This window comes from Miscanthus floridulus, chromosome 8, assembly GCF_019320115.1.
Source record: "Miscanthus floridulus cultivar M001 chromosome 8, ASM1932011v1, whole genome shotgun sequence".
NCBI lineage: Eukaryota > Viridiplantae > Streptophyta > Magnoliopsida > Poales > Poaceae > Miscanthus > Miscanthus floridulus.
Genome location: NC_089587.1, coordinates 57,718,935 through 57,734,332, shown reverse-complemented (window position 1 = coordinate 57,734,332; position 15,398 = coordinate 57,718,935). Strand labels below are relative to the sequence as shown.

Below are 15,398 nucleotides of genomic sequence, written 5' to 3'. Positions count from 1 at the left end.
GAAATCGAGAAAAATCCGTATCAAACAGGCCGTAGTGTGCCTTAGACTGACTCCAACAGAGTAGGCATAGTGTGACCCAAACCAAAAATGGGTCGTTCACAGTGTTTTATCTGCTCAAATCAATCTCCAACGGACTATGCAAACGAGCGACACATTTTGAGTGGGAGCCGATGCGAGACGCAAATAAGCGTCCTATCCGTCCTTCTGCGTCTCAGCGCAGGCGCCAGGCCCCTTGCGGCGACACGGGCGGCACGCAGCTCCGTCGCCGCACCAGGGCCCTCCATCTCTCCTATCGCCTTGCCGCCGCCAGAGCTTGTGGCTGGCAGAGCTGCCTTGTCTCCGCAATTTTTCTTCTCGAGCCCGATGTTGTTTCAAGCGGCGGCGGCGGTCTGACCGGCGGGCTCGGTTCCGATGTGGCCGCGGCCAGATCCTTGGCCTTGGGGTCTGGATCCACCGCCCCTCTGGCCGGATCTGTGGTCTGCACTCCTCGATGGCGTGGCGGCGTTGACCAACTCCACTTTTACAGCGAAGTTCGGGCGGAGCTCTGCCCGGCTGATGTCCGTGAGGTATGGTATGGGCGTGTGGCACGTCCACCGGCCAGCTCATCAACAAGATGTCCGAGTTTCAGTTTGAGTGTCGTCACAACTCGCTGACGACGTCGGGGATCTCCTAGCCATGGCCGATTGACACATCCCGAATCGATCATATCAAGTCTTTTATTTTTCTGTCTTTTCGCTTTTTGCCATATATCTTCCTAGCTAGCATCAGGCATTGTTTTCTCTTGTCTCCATGGCATGATGAGGCACCCTAACCGACCATTGCTACAACAACAATGCCTCCGAGAGCACTTTTATACTCTTGTTCCGTTCCAAATTATAATTTAATTTTTCTGTATACCAAAATTTTCTAACTTTGATTAAGTTTTTTTTTCAAATGTATTAACATTTAGAAGTTCAGATAAATGCTCTATCAAAACATCTTTCATGAAGAATTTTAGTTTTAACTAAACCAATTTGACGTTCTAGATGTTGATATGTTTTTCTACGAATTTAGTTAAAGTTTTTTTAAAAAAATCATTGAGACCGCTTCGTTGAAATTTATCTTATGCTACTGCTTATACTGATTTGTTGTGAGAGAAAAACATCGTTCATTCGCTGAAAAATACTGCTGAAATAGTGTTGAAGAACAGGGCGAAAACCTAAGTGAACTATAATTTTAAAAAAAATGACTAGGTTCGTAAACAAACCGTACAAGTTTTTGTTTTCTTGGTTTGTTATTACTTTTGTAGTTCTGTCAAACAACGAACAGTCAAGCAAACTTCGTGGCCTAAGCTAGTGCTAAAGCTGCAGTGATTAACACTAAGCACTTCCAAAATGAGGAGGGGCAGGGGCAGGGGCAGGGAAGAATGACAATGCCATGACCCAACCACCGGGCACCAACACAGGGCCGGCCGCTGCCATCACGCACAGCGCATGCAACGGTCACTGCACGTACAAGTACAAATCAGTCCCTCCATCGTCCTCCTGCCACAATTCAACAAGCCGGCCGGCCCGCCATAAAATACATCGTCGTCTCGCGCGCATCATCAACCTCTGTCCCAGCTAGACACTACGTATGTACCAGCGCATATCCATGGGCCGCCATACATGCTGGCCGCCGGCGGCCGCCGCCGTGAAGGCCGGAGCGATCTGCGTGCTGCTGCTCCTGCCGGCGCCCGCGGCCGCGCAGGCGCCCGTGGAGGCCGCGGCGGCGATCGAAGCGGAAGGCGACGGCAATGGCACCACTCGAGGCGGCGGCGGCTCGCGAGGCGGGGGAGGAGGTGGTGGCGGCGGCGGCACGCGGAAGCTGGTGAGCAGCATCGACTGCCAGATCTGCGAGGCGACGTGCCGGGTGAAGTGCCTCGTCAACAACCTCTTCCAGTGGGGCGTGTGCTACCAGCGCTGCAAGTCCGACAACTGCAACGACTGGTGCCGGTAGCAGAGACGGCCACTGCTGGCTGCCAGCCTGCATGCATGTCCATATATAGTCCACACACATCGGATTGATGGTTCAGACGACCGGACTACACATGTACCAATTACACCTTGCTCTACCTGCAATCTCCATCCAACGTATATACATACACATAAACGTACGTACGTACTGCTGCTGCCATGCATCTACGTGTATTTTACGATTACCCAACAAGTTTGTACGACCTGGAGCTACTAGTGCTAATTTTTGAATAACCGAGTTGTAACGAATGGTACTCGACTACTCGTGATTTAAGTGACGATTGTTTTTGGCGAAGTACCACTACATACGTTCATCCATCTCTGCAAGCTAGCAGACTGCTACAGGAAAGCTTTGCAGAGATTAACGATTGGACTTTATTTACAAGGTATATAACCTCAGCGCAGGCCTCTACAATAACACCAGTGTTAATCAGAGACTAGACGGGATCCACGTCTGCCTCTGGAAATTAAGAAAAAGAAAGAAAACAAATGCACCATGTATCGTCTTTGTACACGCACGTATGCAATGGGCTTAATTAGCAATACACTAATTATTTTATTCAAAGGTTCATCATGGGCCTGGTGCTCTTGGCAAGCCAAAGAGACTATTTGGATGGGCCATGCATGGGCTCTATACGTTGAGCCCATTTGGATTAATCAAACTGTGCACTAATTAATCAACTTCTTGCAGCCCAAAATATTTTTAATATACCCCATATTTGATAAGTATACTATTGTTATCTTATGAAAATTTCCTTTTCTCTTAAGTAAGAACACATGTATAAATATTTTGATATGCCAAAATCTCGTCCTACAATTAATGCCACTCACCAAGTGGAGTTCATGCCAGGAAAGAGCAGGGACTCGACTTGGTGCAACTAGACTTATCGACTCATGTTCATATTTCAACAAATTCTCCCTTCCTTTATATTTGTGGCCAACTGTAACTCCGGCAAGCTTGTATTAATTTTACCAGTAGATATTTTATGGTTGTTGAGCCGATTATTTTACGGGAGAGAGTTTCTAGAGATCAAAACAAATCTCGCCTAACAGAAGCTCCAACGAATCTGTTTGTTGGGGGCATCTTATACTATATATATATATATGTATATATATATATATATATGTATATATATATATATATATATATATACACACACACACACACACACTATCATTAAGCCAGTTTGCTTTGGCCGATGAAAGCCGTGTCCACGTCACCCGAAATTCCTGCAACCGTCCGGTCTTGCCGTTTGAGGGCCTAGATCTCTTGAAATAGATTCCACCGGTGGCGGCTTCTCCTGCTTCTGAGGCTTCTACTCTGCTTTTTCGACTTCTCGTTGGAATCCAACCAAGCAAATATATTGCTCGACTTCCGCTTCGACTTCTCGTTGGAATCCGGCCAGGCAAATATATTGCTCAACTTCTGCTTCTCCTCCGGCAAAAAAAAAACCGTTTCTCTCTCCGTCATCTCTCGCTCTCGATCTCTCCCGAGGCGACGATGACCACGGCGACGGCGTGCCGGCGGCCCCCTCCCCCTCCGTTCCCCGCGCTGGTGAGTCCCAACATCCTCTACTCTTCCCCTCCCTCTCTCTCCCCATCTCTCCTGACGTGGGCACAGGCAGGGCGGCCGTGCGGTGGCCGCCCTCGGCACGGCGGCGGCCGTCCTTCTCCTCCTCCACGCCCCCTCGGGCCGCACAGGCGGGCCGCCCGCGACCCCCACCGGTGGCCGCCGACGGCATGCACCCCCGGCGCTGTCTCTTTCCGCCGGTCCTCTTCTGCTACTGTGATCCGTGAAACCCTAGCGACCTTCTCCGATTTTAGTCTCGATTTCTACTCTAGGGTTTCTATGTCCATGACAGATTGGTGTGTGTTAGATTCAGCCTAGCATGGGTTCCCAGCACATCAGTTTGGTGCAGGTACTTGCGTCTTCTCTTCTTGACCTTCATAAATAGATCAATTTGAATTAGTAATGTTTCATATTTTCATTATGTAATTGTGCACTTAACGTCCAGTGCTGCGTCCAGGAAAAAAGAAGATCAGGTAATACCTCAGTAACTGTAGCATATGGTTTGCATGAGAAGCCTCGATTATGGGAGAAAACAACTGAAGTAATTGCCTTTTTCCGTAATGGAAACATTAAAAACAAATGATAACATTTTCCAGTTGTGTTTCAGCAGCTTCTAGGCTGTGTTTTACCTTCCCATCTTCCCTAAAGCAATATGCTAGATATTCATTTGCTATGTTATTCCTATCAGATTGTTCAGGCATCTTTGTTGAGCATGGACATTATTTAATTTAGAGTTGCTTTATGGAGGCCTAAAAGCCATTCGTTTCTGCTAGATTAATTTGCACAGCAATCATAGATGTACCGTCTGTGCAATAAAAGGTGATGGATTGGGAGATCTTTAAAAAAGAGCGTACCTAGTGCAGAGAGCTCCCGCTAATTCCCTAGATTGGGAGATCTTTGCTTAATAAAAATAGTTAGCCTTTGCTATCTTTTGTTTGTTAATAACAACTTCTGAATTTTATCTTTGGGAACTGCATTTATCATATTCTAGGTGCTAATGCAAGCTCTTAACTAGAGAGCGGAATTTTCACGCAGACTATCGCTGCTTCCTGAACCGCCAAAGGTAAAAATCCCTTTGCTATCTTTTGTTTGTTAATAGCAAATTCTGAATTTTATCTTTGTCAACTGCATTTATCATCTTCTTTTGAGGTGCTAATGCAAGCTCTTAGCTACAGAGTGGAATTTTCATGCAGGCTATCGCTACTTCCTGAATCGCCAAAGGTAAAAATCCCTCTTTAGGCTGCTTTCCCTTGTCAGCCAGTGCATTTCAGTTTGCTCCTATTTAATCGGATAGATTGTATGTACAGGTCCCAATTCCCAAATGTTTGTGACATGTGGTCATTTTACTACAGATGATACCATCACGATTCCTTGATTGCTATTATGCATCTGCCTATTTATAAAGTTGTGGTTTGGTCGTCTATGTAGGTGTGCCTATGAATGCTCTGTTCCTTGTGAAAGTAAACTTATATGTACCGGAAAAGTGATAGTCTATAGTTCAATGTGCTGAACCATGCATATCAGTTGATGAAGGTGGGGATCGCATTTTTATCTCTGACAGTAACCAGCATAGGATCATCATTAGCAACAGCCATGGGATAATTCTAGATTATGCAAGCATAGCTTCCTGTTACCTTTACTTAAGATTTTATTTATATGACCACAAGGTTTACATCCATGCAGAATGATGAATTGCCATTTTCCTCCACTTTGCATATTGGATCTTCCGTGAACTTTGAGGATTAAGAGTTTGAGTCAGTCAAATTCTTGCACCCACCTTCAGCATTTTACCATGCTGCCAAAGGCTGTCTATTTATTGTGGATTCAGAGGTATTATCCTTGGTAGATTGCCTTCTCATGTTCTTTTTTTTACTGTTTAGATCTCCATGATATTTTCCGATTCAATTATGATATGTCTATATTTTCTAGGTTGGGCTCTCTTGCTGATCTAGGGGCAGTATTTTCTCGAACCTATAGAGAACACCTTCCAAGTTCAGATCATCATTTTGGTGAGTTATCCTCTTTCTCTGCCTTTCTTACATGTTATCCTGGGAATGACAATGATTTCTGCTAGACACAACACTGATCATGTTCCTTGATCATTGATATGTTCACATCCTTCTTCTTTCTCAGTCCTCCCTATTTTTCAAGAAATTTGTAAATTTTAGGTTCTACAGAGGTGTTTCCTGTCTAAAATGATGCAACGTATTTCACATATTAGACAATGTGCATTTGCTGTCCGAAAAGAAAATTGTGACAAAATTTACAGTCAGTTAGTTCTTTGATCTATCGTGTGTCCTAAAAAAGAACATAGTGAAATCAGAAGAGATTTATTTCTCCATGATATTTTCCGATCCAATTATGATATATATGTCCGTATTTATTTAGGTTGGGCTCCCTTGCTTATCTAAGGGCAACACTTTCTCAATCCGTAGAGAACACCTTCCAAGTCAGTTCATCGTTTTGGTGAGTTATCATCTTCCTGTGCCTTTCTTGCGCGCCCTTTCACCAGTCTACATTAAAATCCTAATATTGTTTCCATCCAAAGATTAAACATATTTTTTCCTGCGCCTTAACCAGGTGATTTGCCGGTGCGCGCGATGGCGCGCGTCATGGACTAGTACATATGAATCCTGCCTCCAAAAGCTCGGCAGGCAGCGTGGCCACGTCGTGTGCTTTTTCTGGCCGTTCGATCGGACGCGCGGACAGCCCAGATCGAACGAGCCACGGTCATTTTTCAAAAAAACCCTCAAACTTTAGTTGAACCCGCAGTCCAGGCCTCCTCTCACTCGGCCTCGTCCATCTCACCGAGCGGCGGCACGGGCGCCAGCCACCAGCGAGGCGGCGCAGCCCCACGGCCGCGGGCGAGCCGAGCGCGGCCCTGCAGCCGGATGCGCCCACCACCGTGGCCCTGCAGGCTCCTCACTCGCGTCTCGCGCCGCCGCGGCGGCCTCCCGCTCCGCGCGTGCGGTCGGCGCCGTAGCCACAGCGGCCCGCCACTCATGCGCCGATCCTCCCAGCCGCTTCGCCCGCGCCGCCAACTACGCGAACTCACCGGACGACGCCAAGACCCCGACGGACAGGGACGTGGAGTCGGACGAAGCCGTGTCGGCCCTGTACGAGCGCTGGCGCAGGGCTTTCAACAAGGAGCGTGGCCACGCCGACCACGCCGAGATGGCTTCAGGCCACTCCTACCACTTCTTCGATCCTCCATGTGGTCCGTGGCGTCGGCCCCTATCCTCATGTGGCGGCAGAAACATCCATGGAGAAAGCCAGTAGATACAGTCCATACGGGTGGCGACAGATCTTGTACAGGACGACAGAGGGATCGGGCTCGCTTCTGATCCATGGAGGTGGGGGACGATTAGTTCCATTTTTCCCAATTGTTTATCTGTCCTTCTCTCGTGTTTTGTCTGTTCCTTTGCTTCTGATCCATGGAGGTGGGCTCGCTTCTAATTTTTGCAGATCTATTGGCCACATTATCTTCCGATCCCTGCAGATAGAAGCAAAACGAGTTATCTGATAGTGATTCGGCTGCTTCATCTCACGAATGGCTGATTGATCCAGAAACAGAGGAAGATCCCCCAACCGCAGTCCCCATCCATGGCCGCCTGATTACTGCAGTCCGCTGGAGAGGCCCCAATCCTCCATCAGGAGCAGCTCCTCTCAAATCCTCCACCGGTAATACTGTATTCATTGCATTTACGTGGTTATCGTCAATTGTGTTTCTTGTATGATAGAATTATGATGATACTATACATCTTGTCAGTTGTCAGATGTCAATGTACTTGTAGGTTTTTGTTTATTTCGATCAATAATTCAATACCAATATAACTACAAAATTTGGATTTTTACTGTCATGTTTAAAAGTAAGAACTCGTGTAATTGTAAGCTAATAAACTTCACAACCCTTTTCCTAACTAAGCGCCCAACCTAATTTCATTTTGCTAGGCCATTGCATCAAATACCATTATTTTGGAAGGTATTTTAATCTTCCATCAGAGAGTTTACAATCTGATGGACATGAAATTTTTTGTAGACATAGGTTTCTCATTGTCACACAGATACCATTTTGCTACTTATAAGTCCATATATGCTCAGTTCTCCTTCCCCGACGGCAACACCATATTATCTCAATCTGTTCAGAGCACAGTGAATGCGATGACTGACTATTTGTTTAGTGCTTTTGGATACAATTATAAAACACATAGTGAGTTGTACAAAGCAGGCTTCTTCCTTATAGTAAAATCATGCAACAACAACAACAACAAAGCCTTTAAGTCCCAAACAAGTTGGGGTAGGCTAGAGTTGAAACCCATCAGAAGCAATCAAGGTTCAGGCACGTGAATAGCTGTCTTCCAAGCACTCCTATCTAAGGCTAAGTCTTTGGGTATATTCCATCCTTTCAAGTCTCCTTTTATTGCCTCTACCCAAGTCAACTTCGGTCTTCCTCTGCCTCTCTTCACGTTACTATCCTGACTTAGGATTCCACTACGCACCGGTGCATCTGGAGGTCTCCGTTGCACATGTCCAAACCATCTCAACCGGTGTTGGACAAGCTTTTCTTCAATTGGCGCTACCCCTAATCTCTCACGTATATCATCGTTCCGAACTCGATCCCTTCTAGTATGACCGCAAATCCAACGCAACATACGCATTTCCGCGACACTTAGCTGTTGAACATGTCGTCTTTTCGTAGGCCAACATTCTGCACCATACAACATAGCAGGTCTAATCGCCGTCCTATAAAACTTGCCTTTTAGCTTCTGTGGTACCCTTGTCACATAGGACACCAGACGCTTGCCGCCACTTCATCCACCCTGCTTTGATTCTATGGCTAACATCTTCATCAATATCCCCGTCCCTCTGTAGCATTGATCCTAAATATCGAAAGGTATCCTTCCTAGGCACTACTTGACCTTCCAAACTAACATCTTCCTCCTCCCGAGTAGCAGTGCCGAAGTCACATCTCATATACTCAGTTTTAGTTCTACTGAGTCTAAAACCTTTGGACTCCAAAGTCTCCCGCCATAACTCCAGTTTCTGGTTCACTCCTATCCGGCTTTCATCAACTAGCACTACATCGTCCGCGAAAAGCATACACCAAGGGATGTCCCCTTGTATGTCCCTTGTGACCTCATCCATCACTAAAGCAAACAAATAAGGGCTCAAAGCTGACCCTTGATGTAGTCCTATCCTAATCGGGAAGTCATCCGTGTCTCCATCACTTGTTCGAACTCTAGTCACAACATTGTTGTACATGTCCTTAATGAGCCCGACGTACTTCGTTGGGACTTTATGTTTGTCCAAAGCCCACCACATAACATTCCTTGGTATTTTATCATAAGCCTTCTCCAAGTCAATAAAAACCATGTGTAATTCAATCCTATGTAAAATCATGCACACATTCAAAATTCACTTAAATCCTGTTCAAAGTTCAATCCTATGTAATTCAAAGGACTGCAATAAGGAAAAAAAAGAATCTAACATCATCTCTTACATCCGTAATCATAAAATAAATTATCACTCAGATCAATAAAACATGTGTTATCTGATTCATGACGAACATGGGCTATTCTCTGATGAGGGCGCCGCAAAGCCGTGCCTATGTTTGCCTATTTCTTCTCTCTTACTATGCACAGCATGTGTTTGATAAAATGCCTGTAAAGAGATTATGGAGCCAGCTACATCTAGAATTATTTGAGAGTAAATCCTAGACTATCACAACAGAAACTTTTAGTTTTCTATCTCTTTACAGTTACAGTGCTCACCATAATTTTCTCTATCCCTATTCCTCTTGGGTTGGCTATTTATTTTCTAAAAATAGAAAAGATACTGCTGAAATCCATACAAGTAGATACTCCAATTTAGCACTGCCTATGTGTAGCAAAGATTTGGCTAATCTGTGCAGATGTATATCCTGAGCAGCAAAGTTCATTTGGTGCTAGATGTTATCCTGAATCATGCTAAAGGTACCTGAGTTATCATGTCCAACTCAGCTCTAATAACTATCAAAGCAGAGAAAAATGGGTCATATCAGTGAAAAAAAGCATGTTTTACTTGAGCAATTTAATACAACCATGTTTGGCTCTGCTGAAAGCTTTGAATTTAAACTCAAACAGCATGTAATATTTGCCTTATATACTATTTCAGACATTCTCTTCCATTGCAACATCCTGACTCTGAACTATAAGGCAGGCAAGTCTACTATACCTCCATCTTTCTTCTGCTATGCTGATTGCTAAAGCTCTCCACATAACTTTCTCAACTCGTCGACTTCTCCTAATTTGGATTTTAGCTAGGCTACTATCTCTCTCCTTCAGTAAATGATTTGGCTAATCTGTGTAGTTAATTTTTTTACTTTGTTTTAAAAGCTTCAGAACTATAGCCACTGCCCACTGCTATAGCCTATAGGCATGATCCTTTTGTTTTCTACAACTACAGCCACGCAAACAGTTCCAAAATTTCCTTCTCAGTTGTAGAAATAGAGCAAGAGTAAGAGAAGCTTTTTAAAATTGGTTATCTCTATATAAGAAAAAAAGTGCACCAAGACCTACCAAAATTTAACCAATTGGAACTCATTTCATATTTAATTGAAACCTTCCAATATGCTAAACTAACAATTGAAAAAAAACAAAGTAAAAATAAAAATAGTATCTCTGGCTGCAGTTCCCTATATCATGCTTATCCTATTCTCCAATCTCCATAGTTCAGAAACTTAGTATAGGGATACATACCCAAATGAGCACGCTCTGATTTTTCCCGTCTTACACAATTTCTAAACAAAAGACAGAATTGGAAGAGAAGAATTCTGTAGCCATTGCATATGCTGCAGTCATTATAGGAGTTCTAGCAACTTCTTTGTGTATGTCCATGTGGTACCCCGTGGTATCGATCGTGTATATGCTACAACATATACAAAATCAGATTCATGAGATGTTGACACGTCTGCTTTGGTTATCACTGAGTTCTTGACTTGTTTTTCTGAATCACTACACTATCAAATCGTATATTTTGAACTTCTTTTTCCTCTCTTCAAGTTCATATAGGCAGTTAGGCACATCATAATTTTTTTTTGAGAATGATCTCCTTAATCAGGTTGTACACGTACACGTCAGCACGTATGCAATCCATTCTATTACTCCGTGGCGAAGACAACATATAGTCTCCAAATGGACTCACACAACAGTATGCAGTCTGGCCCAGACACAGGCAGGGCGCGGCGTATGCTCAGTTCTCCTTCCCCGACGGCAACACCATATTATCTCAATCTGTTCAGAGCACAGTGAATGCGATGACTGACTATTTGTTTAGTGCTTTTGGATACAATTATAAAACACATAGTGAGTTGTACAAAGTAGGCTTCTTCCTTATAGTAAAATCATGCACACATTCAAAATTCACTTAAATCCTGTTCAAAGTTCGATCCTATGTAATTCAAAGGACTGCAACAATGGAAAAAAAGAATCTAACATCATCTCTTGCATCCGTAATCATAAAATAAATTATCACTCAGATCAATAAAACATGTGTTATCTGATTCATGACGAACATGGGCTATTCTCTGATGAGGGCGCGGCAAAGCCGCGCCTATGTTTGCCTATTTCTTCTCTCTTACTATGCACAGCATGTGTTTGATAAAATGCCTGTAAAGAGATTATGGAGCCAGCTACATCTAGGATTATTTGAGAGTAAATCCTAGACTATCACAACAGAACCTTTGAGTTTTCTATCTCTTTACAGTTACAGTGCTCACCATAATTTTCTCTATCCCTATTCCTCTTGGGTTGGCTATTTATTTTCTAAAAATAAAAAAAGGTATTCATTTGGTGCTAGATGTTATCCTGAATCATGCTAAAGGTACCTGAGTTATCATGTCCAACTCAGCTCTAATAACTATCAAAGCAGAGAAAAATGGGTCATATCAGTGAAAAAAAAACGTGTTTTACTTGAGCAATTTAATACAACCATGTTTGGCTCTGCTGAAAGCTTTGAATTTAAACTCAAAGAGCATGTATTATTTGCCTTATATACTATTTCAGACATTCTCTTCCATTGCAACATCCTGGCTCTGAACTATAAGGCAGGCAAGTCTACTATACCTCCATCTTTCTTCTGCTATATTTGGTGCTGATTGCTAAAGCTCTCCACATAACTTTCTCAACTCATCGACTTCTCCTAATTTGGATTTTAGCTGGGCTACTGTCAAGGGCGTAGGGCCCTCGGCTGGCCGGACCTCGGCTACGTAGTTCGTAGCCGTCGGCCGTCTTCTCCGGTGAGGTTATACCCCTCTACCACAGGCTTAGTAGAGGGAGAGAGAGATTAGGGATAACTTCTTGCTTAATCCCAAATGGTTCCGGGTACAATGCATATAAGGCTCTCGGCCAACAGAAGGAGAAGTCTCTCCTTAATTGTAGGACTAATCTTAACAAGGAAATAACTAACAAGGGAAACAACTAATCAAGTGCTAATTTTCCTCCTAGCCACTCGCCTGCGCCTGCCCTTCCTGCGCCCTGGCCGCGCGCTCGGCATCCCGGCGCACGTCGCGGGCTCGCCTGCGCCTGGCGTACGTGCGCCCGCACATGACATCTCTCCCGCCGTCGAAGACCAGCTCGTCCTCGAGCTGAAAATCAGGAAACCGAGCCCGGAAGTCGTCGTAGTCCTCCCAGCTAGCCGATGCAGCCGGCTCATCTTGCCACTGGACCAGCACCTGCCGTACCCCGCGAGCCAGGCGGCCTGCTGTGACAGCAGCAGGCACCGGCACCACAGCGCCGTTGTGAGTTGGAGGCAGCGCCGGGGGCGTTTCAGGCGGCGGCCCAAAGAACTTCTTGAGCACTCCCACGTGGAACACATCGTGGAGGCGGGCCCCCGGGGGAAGCTCGAGCCGAACAGCCACGGCGTTGATGACCTCCACGACGCGATATGGCCCGACGAACCGGGGCTTGAGCTTGCCGGTGGTGGTACGTGGCAGGGACGTTGCTGGGCGCTGCCGGAGCCGGAGAAGTGCCCAGTCACCAACTTGGTAGGCCACCGGACGATGGTGCTGGTCGTAGACACGCTTCTGGGCCGCCTGGGCCTGTTCGAGGCGGTAGCGGACGTCGTCGAGGAAGGCCGCGCGGTCCTCCATCTCCTGGGCAACAGCGGCTATGCGCGTCTCGCCAGGCTCATAAGAGCGGATGGTCGGCGGATCGCGGCCATAGACCACGCGGAACGGCGTCTCCCGGAGCGATGTTTGGAAAGCCGTGTTGTAGGTGTACTCGGCCCATGGGAGCCAGCGAAGCCACTGTCGAGGACGGTCGCCGGTGAAACAGCGGAGGTACATGACGATCACCCTGTTGGCGGCCTCCGTCTGGCCATCCGTCTGTGGGTGAAAGGCCGACGACATGAAGAGCTTGGTGCCAGTGAGGCGCATGAGCTCGGTCCAGAACGCCGACGTGAACACCGGGTCGCGGTCCGAGACGATGGACTGCGGAACGCCATGAAGGCGGACGATGTCGCCGAAGAACACTTGGGCGACGGATTCGGCGGTGTAGGGGTGCGCCAGCGGAATGAAGTGGCAGTACTTGCTGAAGCGATCGACGACGGAGAGGATGACTGTCTTGCCCTGCGCCCGGGGCAGCGCTTCGATGAAATCAATGCCAATGTCGGCCCACACGCTGGACGGGATGGGCAGCGGCTGGAGCAGCCCGGCCGGCCTCAAGTGGTCTGTCTTGTACTTCTGGCACGTGGCGCACGCCTTCACAAATTCCTGCACCAAACGACGCATGTTGGGGAAATGAAAATCACGCCGCAGGCAGTGCAGCGTACGATGAACTCCTTCATGACCGTCGTCGTGGACCGCGGACAGGATCTCCTGGAGGAGCGGCGAAGCGGGCGGAATGTAGAGGCGGCCCGCCAGGGCGACCATGCCATCGGTGATGGCCCACGGCGCGGCGCGGGTGCCCGCACGGAGTTCGTCGTGGATGGCGACCAGCACCGGATCGGTGGCCTGGGCATGGCGGAGGCGCTCGATGAAGTCGAACTGGGGCGCCGAAATGGCTAGCAGCTCGCCCTCCTCGTTGTCGCGGCGGGACAGGGCGTCGGCGACGGTGTTAGTGGCCCCGGAGCGGTACTCCACGGTGAAGTCGAAGCCCAGGAGCTTGCCGACCCAGTGGTGCTGTGGCATCGTGGCGAGGCGCTGGTCGAGGAGGTATTTCAAGCTGTAGTGGTCCGTCTTGACGAGGAATCGACGCCCCCACAGATAGGGCCTCCAATGCCGGACCGCCTGAACCAGGCCAATGAGCTCGCGCTCGTAGGCGGCCAGGGCGCGGTGACGCGGTGCCACTGGCCGACTGAAGTACGCCACCGGGTGTCCCTCCTGGACTAGTACCGCCCCAAAACCGACCGTCGACGCGTCGCACTCGACGACGAACAGCTTGGCGAAGTCAGGCATGGCGAGGACGGGGGCCGACGTGACCGCCGCTTTGAGCGCCGAGAACGCCGCGGCTGCTGCGTCGTCCCATGCGAAGCCATCCTTTTTGAGCAACGCCGTGAGGGGCGCGGCCACCGTGCCATAGTTATGCACGAACTTGCGGTAGTACCCCGCGAGTCCGAGGAATCCACGAACAGCACGGGCGGAGCACGGCGCCGGCCAGTCATGGATAGCCTGCACCTTGGCCGGGTCCATGGCGACGCCCGCAGCGGAGATCACGTGGCCGAGGTAGGCGACGGCGGAGGCACCGAAGGAGCATTTGGTGCGCTTGACGAAGAGCTGGTGGCGGCGGAGCTCGTCGAGGACAGCACGCAAGTGCCGCAAGTGATCCGCCCATGTCCTGCTGTAGATCAAGATATCGTCAAAAAATACGAGGACGAAGCGACGGAGGAATGGCCGGAGAACGTCGTTCATCAAGGCTTGGAATGTGGCCGGTGCGTTGCAGAGTCCGAACGCCATAACTAGGAACTCGTACAGGCCGTCATGCGTGCGGAACGCCGTCTTGTGGATGTCCTCGGGCCGCATGCGGACCTGGTGGTACCCCGACCGCAGGTCTAGCTTGGAGAAGAATTTGGCGCCGTTGAGCTCATCCAACAGCTCATCCACCACCGGGATCGGGAAGGCGTCTTTGACCGTCATGGCGTTCAGTGCCCGGTAGTCGACGCAGAAGCGCCAGGACCCGTCGGGCTTCTTCACTAGGAGGACCGGCGACGAGAACGGGGAGTCGCTGCGGCGGACGATCCCTTGTTCGATCATGGCGGCACACTGCCGCTCCAATTCATCCTTGTGGGCAGCCGGGTACCGATAGGGCCGTACGGCCACCGGCGGCGCATCGGGCTTCAGCAGGATGCGGTGATCATGGGCGCGCTTGGGGGGGAGGCCAGTCGGAGTGGCAAAGACCCCTGCAAACGCGTCGAGGAGGGCCTCCAGGAGCGGCTCGCCCGCGAACAGGGCGCGTGCCGCCGGGCCTGCCGCCGTGGCCAGCCCAGCCCAGGAGACGGTGCGACCCCCATGCTGAAAAGACATGCGCCGGCTGGCCAAATCCCACACAATGGGCCCCAGCGCGCCGAGCCACTTGGTGCCGAGGACGATGTCGTACCCGGCCAGGGGCATGACGAAGAGATCCGCCGGGAACGCGACACCGGCGATGAGCAGTGGCGCGTCGCGGATGACGCCGGCGCAGGTGATCTTCTCGCCATTTGCGACCATGGCCGTGAGGCGGGGGCGTTGGCGGAGAGGCAGCTCTGAGCGCCGCGCGGCCTCCTCGGAGATGAAATTGTGGGTGCTGCCGGAGTCGAGGAGAGCGACGAGCGAGGCGGCCCCCAGTGTCACCGCGAGCTGCATGGTGTCCGTCATGGACACA

General features: G+C 48.8%; 1 protein-coding gene and 1 long non-coding RNA gene across 9 annotated transcripts in view; both read left to right on the top strand.

The window, feature by feature from the left end:
• The first annotated feature begins 1,632 nt into the window (after nt 1–1,632).
• LOC136472183 (uncharacterized) lies at nt 1,633–1,977 on the top strand. The gene has a single exon (XM_066469916.1). It carries the CDS (start codon nt 1,633–1,635, stop codon nt 1,975–1,977), a length of 345 nt encoding a protein of 114 aa, XP_066326013.1.
• Nucleotides 1,978–6,336: 4,359 nt separating this feature from the next.
• LOC136472181 (uncharacterized) overlaps nt 6,337–15,398 on the top strand; it is a 28,874-nt gene continuing 19,812 nt past the window's right edge. For 3 of the 8 annotated variants that reach the window (XR_010762288.1, XR_010762291.1, XR_010762289.1), the window contains exons 1-3: nt 6,337–6,917; nt 7,030–7,245; nt 9,718–9,762. This is a non-coding gene — a long non-coding RNA (uncharacterized lncRNA). Of the gene's footprint in view, nt 6,918–7,029; nt 7,246–9,717; nt 9,763–11,606; nt 11,725–15,398 lie in introns of those variants that run through there. The other 5 variants (XR_010762293.1, XR_010762295.1, XR_010762294.1 and 2 more) reach the window with 3 other exon arrangements.